This window comes from Eurypyga helias, unplaced genomic scaffold, assembly GCF_000690775.1.
Source record: "Eurypyga helias isolate BGI_N326 unplaced genomic scaffold, ASM69077v1 scaffold21682, whole genome shotgun sequence".
Taxonomy (NCBI): Eukaryota; Metazoa; Chordata; class Aves; order Eurypygiformes; family Eurypygidae; genus Eurypyga; species Eurypyga helias.
This window is the reverse complement of record NW_010234342.1, coordinates 50,913-58,647: the sequence shown is the minus strand read 5'-3', so window position 1 is coordinate 58,647 and position 7,735 is coordinate 50,913. Positions and strand designations below refer to the sequence as shown.

The 7,735-nt window shown below is 48.5% G+C and overlaps 1 protein-coding gene across 1 annotated transcript in view; it reads right to left on the bottom strand.

The window, feature by feature from the left end:
- MAPKAP1 (mitogen-activated protein kinase associated protein 1) overlaps nt 1-7,735 on the bottom strand; it is a 49,520-nt gene that overhangs the window by 269 nt on the left and 41,516 nt on the right. The window contains exon 6 of the mRNA XM_010146399.1: nt 1,024-1,133. Coding sequence (XP_010144701.1) covers nt 1,024-1,133 — 110 coding nt within the window. The remainder of the gene's footprint in view (nt 1-1,023; nt 1,134-7,735) is intronic.

Here is a 7,735-nt window from a genome sequence, read left to right as displayed (position 1 = left end):
TTTTTTTTTTTTTTTTTTTACGAGAATCAGATTTTCATTGCTTCATTCAATTGCTCTCCTCTGCCATTTTTTACAGCCCTTATCGTTCCCTTGGAATATAGCCTTGAGACAGCTCATCCGTGTCCTTCACTGTGTTATCTCTTCTAACTTTTATTAAAACTTCAGCTCTCATCTGAAGATAGCTAATTAAATCCATGACAGATTATACACGCGTTTAAAAACTGCACCGAACTACTTCTTCGAAGGAGAACAGGGTTTATTTTCTTTCCCCGTAGTTAAAACTAAGGGTACATAAGGAGGTTTCATTCATTTACAAAGACACGATGCTTATCTTTACCTAGGATATAGGTAGGTTTATATTAAAGTTCCTTTGTTGCGTGACAAGACTCGGTGCAATTTCTCACAGTAATTATTTCTTGTTGCTGGGAAGATCTCTCAGCCTTATACTTCTGCAATACATACACTGACACACATGTGGATGCACATTTACACCCTGGAAAAGCATCGCTCTCAGATATAAATGCAAGTACTGCACGTTTGCTTTCGTAAAATGTTGATAGGCCTCCACTGTAACAGTACTATCTGACAGCATCGCAGAAAGTACAGTTTTCTTATTCTCTGCCCATAATGAGGAATCCTGTAAATTATGTAAAAATCACACCGCGCACTATTTTTGTACCGAAATTAAAAGTATACAAATTCTATCAAGGACTCGTCTTATTGTACTTCCACCCACCATGGCAAATTACCACTGGCTGGACTCGAATGCAAATGGTTTGGTTACCATAAATAAATATTTGCAGTGATGGATATAGTGCTGTGCAGCAAGCACGATGCAGCTCCTCCGCTCTCTGCTTTCTGCCAGTATCCAGAGCACAGACCCGCGCACGGAACCCTCGGGTGCTGCTGAAAACCATGATGCGCACCGAAAAAACCCGAGCATCTTTCACAACAGTTCAAAAGACAGAAAATATGCTCCTGGAGAAACACCCTGCCCTCTAGAAAATACGATAAATAACCCACCTGAGCCTCTCTGTGATCCCTTCCTTCTCTTTAAGGCCTTTTGTAAGATATCCTTCATGGTGACCTTCATACTGTCCACCTGAATAAGTGAGAATCCATGAGCAGCATTTCTGCAAGACAGATGCACATGCAGGTTTACAAAATAATCATCATCAGGCAGCTCACCGCAATTTCATTAGTTTCAAGCAAAAGACTTGTTAGGCACAACAAGGCACCAGCTTGTGCTACGTAAGTAACTTAGAAGGAGAAACTGAGCAAACTCCCTCAGGAAGGCAGAGGCAGAGCTGGAGAAAACGGATCGAGATTCAAGGTGTGTAAGGATTTTCCTAATTTATCTTTATTTTTGATCAATTTGTGTTCATCGTTAAGAAAGAAAAATGAGCAAATGTACCTGGGGAGCTCCTCAGCCCCTCGTTATTAACTACCTGCTGGGCGTTTCCAGCACGCACAGGAGAAACAGCCCCCGATGCCATTCTCCCGCACGCCCCGACAAAGCAAACCGGTAAGGAGAGGTGGAGGAACAAAACTGAGAAATAACAGCAGCCTTCCACCTCTGTTAATCCCGTAATTTCAAACGCAACGTGCTCTCTCTGGACACCTTCTGGTGAACACCGTGGCACCAAATCTCACGGGAAGGTTGACAGCGGGGTGCTCGTCCCGGCCAGTGCCCGCAGGGTGGGAACCGCCACGGCCAACACGGGGATGGCTACGGAAGGGATCGCCGGCCACATACGGAAAGTCGCGTCTTGGGGGAAGCAGAGAAGATGACAGTGTAACAGAGGAGATAGTGGATTAATGTATCAGTAAATTTTGCCCTTAGACCCCACAGTCAGTCTCTGCTCGTGTCAGTAGATGTCACTGCAGACAGTTAGCACGGAGCGCGCGGCTGCTTGGCACCCACCGGGAGAGATTTGCACTGCATGGAAAAAACTGGTTTGCAAAGCTATTTAGACAGGAGGAGGAGCTCTGTATCTGGCAACCAGGAATTTTAATCAGGGAGCAGAGCTCTGTATGAATATCACAGCTGGAATATTTTAAAGAGCAAGCGGCAGTCAAAAGCAATCCGAGCAGCACGATGACACCAGTAAAAACAAGGCTGTATCACATCTCACTTGACGGCACAAAGGCTGGAATACAAGTTTGGGTTCTGATCGCTGCCGCCGCGGCATCCCCAGCCCCGCCGTGACACAGCCTAGATGAACGAGCGACACCTTCAAGCCCCCACCATACACGAACACGTACTGCTGGCCACGGCGCAGAGCCGGTGGCCAGCCGACTCCCGGCCTGGGCACGTGCCGGGCACCAGCCTGCGGCCCTGCAGCTTGCCCACGCTCTTCTGGCAGCTACCAGAACAGCAAGCATGTCCCCACGTCCCCAGCCCCAGTTAGGCTTTTCAGCTCAACATCATCTGCCAGGAGCGGCTGAAACGGGCTGAAGAGACGGTCAAGAAATCTGCAACGGGGGGTCATTTATGTGTTACCAAAAATAAAAATGCCTGCCACGCGGCAGTAACGACCCAGATGGGGCTGGTTTCAGAGCACGGGGCTGGTCTCAGAGCACCCCCCAGCTCAGACAGCCCCACCAGGCACCATGTAACCGCCTTTCCTTCTCTGCAGTTGTGAGTTAGTCTCATCTGAATTTCATTCTCAATTCCCTTTGTTCCTGGCAAAATGAAACTGCCTAAAAGCCCCAAATTTATGTTCTCTAGGCCATTTATTATTTATAACTCGATCTTACTCGTCTTCAAACCAAATATTCCCAACCTTTTCATGCCTCTACTTTCTCCCTCCCTCCTTCTGCCATGTGTTAACAGAACTGAGCCCGCTGCTCCACATGAGGGAGTGCCATCCATGTCTGCAGCCGGAGACTCCATCCTCAGAGCAGCCCCAGCATCCCGGGGTTTTGGCCGCGCCACACAGGGAGCAGAGGCCTTCCTAAACCCTTTACTGCCCAGCAAATTCCCCCTTAAGCTGCTATGGAGCCCTGCGACCTGCACAAGCACTACACAGCATCTTGCCTTTGCCCAGCAGCTTCCTGGCCCTTCACCTCTCGCTTCCAGTGTCATCCCAGCACTGTGCGAACTGCCCCGCTGGGCTGATCTTTGTGGATTTTTCAAAGCGAAAAGCCTCTCTCTATAAAATAAAACCCCCTATACAATTATACTGTAACGACAAAAATGAGGCGGCGCTTTATTTAAATGACGCGTCTGTCAGCGAGGCGCTACAAGAAAAGCCTTGCGCGCTGGACCCAACGTCAGAACCCATTCAGAAGACATCTGGTGCCTTCAGGTAACTCCTGTAATGCTCTGCAGCACAGAAAGGAGGTGTCCAGAGAGCTGCAACCACAATCCAGGAAAATAAATTGAAATACTGCAGAAATAACCCCAGCAAAGGTGAAGAAAATCTTCCAAAACCTTCTATGGCCAAACGACTGGAATCACTGGGTTTTCTTTTTCCCTTTCGTACCAAATGTTTTCCAAAATGTGTTTTCCCACAACCTAAGCAGGGCCTGCAGCCTGCGCCATGGCTCAGCCCCGCGTCCCGCCGGGCACGAAGCAGCCGATGGCAACCGACCAGGGCTGCCCCGGCTCGGGGCTGCTCACACCAACATGTATCCGGAACCTCGGGAAAAGGGGAGACTACTGTCTTTCGATTCCTGACACTTCAGCTGCTAAAGAGCACATGCTGCTGCTGATCCTGCTCGTGTTCCAGGCCATCCTGACTCGGTCGATTCTTTCTATCGAGCAGCTGGCCTGAGAACTGTCGGGCTGATTTTCCTGACACTCTATTACTAACCCGTGCCTGAGCCATGGCCATTCTTTGCCTCAGAAGCTGGATCTCATCCCAGAACAATCTTCAGAAGTTTATTTTACTGATCAAAGCAAAATAAAAAAAACCTCTGTGTTTTACTATATTTAGTGTGCTATCCAGTAAGCGAGACTTTGGCCAGAGCAGCGAAATGTAAAGCGCACCCTGCATTTGTAAACCTTTGGCTATTTGCTCTGGAACGGCTCCAGAGGGTCTGAAACGCCCGTCCCAGCGCAGACGCACGGCTCTCCCCTTCCCTTGCTCCGGCTCAGGAAGCGTGCAGCGCCGGGTTTCTCTAACAACATACCGCAGAACCTCCATAAGGACATGTTAGCACTTGTTAAACCCCAAAATCTGAGCTGAGGGTGGATTTATGCCCTGACCAGAGATTCTGCCATCATCCCGGGGTCAGGCCAGCGTGCGGAGCACGTTTCCTACACAGCAGAGGAGAAGCCCTGTGCCATCCTCAGCGTGCCGGAGCACTGCCGAACAGGCAAGGAGTCTTGGAGCCACCCTCCACACGGGATCGCCCAAGACACCATCAATCTGCCACAACCCGCCTCGATGTGCAACCGGCACAGTGAGGCACTTCTGGAAAAAATACACACCCCAGCTCACCTTGCCAGCTTTCCAGCTATGCTCCGCATTGATAACGTGCATCAACTGTCCTCACCCAACCTCATTCCAGCATATCCTTAATTACGAGTATCAATTAGATGGTTTAGCTTACCCTGCTAACGCGCGATACCTTTATTTTAAGTCAACGCGCTAGCAAGCAGGGCAGACAAGCAGATGCTAGTCAATCAATTAAAACTGCCGCTCACAGATTGGAAGCCAAAGAAATTCCTTAGCTTGTATTTTCTGTCATTTTGCAAAAACATACCTGGGTGACAAGGTTAAATCAAGCAAAGGAAATCCCTGGCACTTATCATCCACAGGCATTACTGAGAAATTGTGCAGTGGAGGAATAAAGGATTACCTTCTGTATTTTTTCATTACACTTTTCTTTTGTTACAGAATACATAAATCCATTGTGGCACGATGTAATATGTATCATCGTGCTACACCTGTGGACGTTTCATAACGGCTGCCATGTCTGTGCAGTCAGGAATGATAAGTGAACCACCCGTGAATGTTAATGATAGTGATCATTCTGCGGTAACTTGGCTTTCCATCTTCTTTTACAGCCTCGGCGCTGGAGCCAGGGTGGCAAGGTTCAGCGCTGGAAAAAGAAAACAAGGGGAGAGGCGAGAGCTTCGGCGGGCTGACGCCGGGGTGTTGCCGTGGGGGGGGATGCGGGAGCTCAGAGGCGGCGCGGAGACGGGCAGCGGCCGCTCCGTGGGCTCCGGCTGTGTCGCCAAATCAGAACCCCAGCACTTCAAGGACAAAAGGCTTCTGTTCCGAACGGGAAACAAACTTTTCCAAAAGCTGTCTTTCCAACCCGGACGCAGGGATTTTTTTTAGGTTACTTTTTTTGATTTACAGCACTTGGAGCGCGCTGCAGAAACCGGCTGGCATGGCTGAAAGTGTCTGCGAATGACTAAGAACCGTTTCCACTTGATCAGCACAAAGGGAAAGTTAAGACTAAGACTCCCAGCTGATGCAATGCACTTCAGCTAAGCGGGGTAATTTTAAAGATAAAGTGCACGGCGACGTGAACCGGAATAACTACGCCGTTTTATTCCGAGCCTCAGTGACCGTGCTTTTGTGCATCTCAGGTTCGCCTTGGGTAACTGCGCTCCTGAGCGTAATCTGCTACCTTTTGACACTCCTGTAAGCTATCATCAGACCTCTAAGAAGTCAGCTTCCCGCTCTGACCCTTTCCCGGGGCCCCACCCCTCCCTAGTCACTATTCCGGCAGCCCCCCTCCGTGACTCTGGCACCCACATTAACTTCCTTCAATTTGCATTTTACGAACGTTTGAAAATATCCTTTGTAGACTACCTACACCCGCGTGAGGAGCGGTAACAGGCCTTTTGGGGAGTGCTTCTGTAATCCAGGTAAAAAACACATTTCAAAGCCTTGAATGGTATTTGTAAACGTACAGTGAAAGCCCAATATTTTCAAAATGCCTCAAACCTTAATCTCTCAGGTATAGCAGAGGTGCTGCTCTGAGAAATACATATGGAACAGTCAAAGCAATTGAAACGTAATATCAAAACAGAAAAAGAGTGCTACCGAGCAGAGGAGGTGCGTGCCAAATTTCATCCGTGTGCCAACTGGCAGCTGAGCTGCGACTCCTAGGAACGCCGTGAGATCGCGTGCATCAGGTCGGAATAATAAAATTTCCAAGGGAAGAAGCCCTAACGATAGTGCAGCTTTATTTTAAGCTACCTGCATGCAAAGTCTCCCAAGTACGACTTCCCCTTCTCAAGAAGGCTGCATTCACACGAAGGCAGCGCTTTGTTTGACTCCTCCTGAAAAATCGCACTCGACATCAGAGGGGGCTGCTTGCGGACACCGCGTTTGACATTGGACAAAGTACTCCTTTCCACAACAGACATCTTCCAAAAACGTCACTCGCTAGACTAATGGGCAGCTCGAAGCCAGAACGACTGCCCTCCGTCTTCTCCTTGCGTAACTTTGCCAGAGTCCTTGGAAGTTGCCAAATTCGGTCATGCCTGCTTAGCTCGCTCGACTGATTGTGCCAGAAAAGAAAATAAGACACAGATGTATTTGAGCTCTCGGAGATGCCAGTAAGAGAGACAGCTAATGGCTTCATTTCGACCCTCCCCTACCAGCTGGGCACAGGTGGGGGGATAATGAGGTCCCTCTCCCTAATCAAACTCAATTATTTACTACTCTGTATGGCCACAAAGACATTCACATTCAGCTCGGAATATAAAATGCTCTGTGGGCTACTTCCAACCACCGCCACCGGGTATTTATAACTAACTCCAGTGGCTAAGAGTTTGCCTTGGCAGGAGCTTAAGTGTGTGAAGTTCTGCAAACTGTTTCTGCTCAAACAGGGTGGCCGGCGAGGTTCCGTGACCGTCAGCTCCGCAGTGCGCGACAGCTGAACACGCAGCCAACATGCGGGATGGGTGAGGACTGAAACAAAACACCACGCTCCACCACGGAGCTCCTCAGAAGCACCAACGTTTTTCAACAGTGATTCAGTATTAATAAACATTGCAAGTCACAAGCCTGACACAGCAACAGCTGAAATACTTCAGCATGGGGAGGAAAAAAAGAGATGCAAGATATAAAAACACAATTACACGCACTGGTAGGATGACAGGGAAGGAAGAAGATGTAGAATTTACAACAAATCCCTACAAAAATACGACAGCACGCACATTCAAGCTCACAGCAGTAACAATCTTTGATCAAGTGATAAAGTAATTGTCTGTTCTAGGGGATACATTAAAAATTCTGATTTAAATTTACTTATGAATTACTACTTTCCTGGGAAGTACAAGCAATTTCACATTAACATGTGGACACAGAAAAAGCCCTCTCTCTCAGCAAAACACTTCTTAGGATGCAGTTGTCCTACTTCTCATCAGCAGGACCTCCCACGGCAGAAGGAACGTCCTCACGTGAGCACAAACTGTGTTAAAGCAAGACATTTCATGTTTCTTTTGCAGGATTTGCAGCTGGACCTTAATCCTGCTGCAAGCAGCAGTCGGAGAACTACTGGGCAGGCCAGGGTCCTGCTGAGCTCTCTGGGACCAGTTCCACCTCCTCCGAGCGAACGTCCCAAATCTGAGCCCTTAGGTGTTCACTGCACTGAAACCCTAATCCCTAGTCAGGTACCGAGTACAGGCAAGAGGGGCTGAGGTCGGAGGCAGTTGAGAAAGAAATGGGACTCTTCCAGATGAGAAGTCATCCACAATTTGGATTCTTCTAACAGTACAGACTTCTTAACTGCTCTACCTGCAATAAACACGCCTAATTCCATG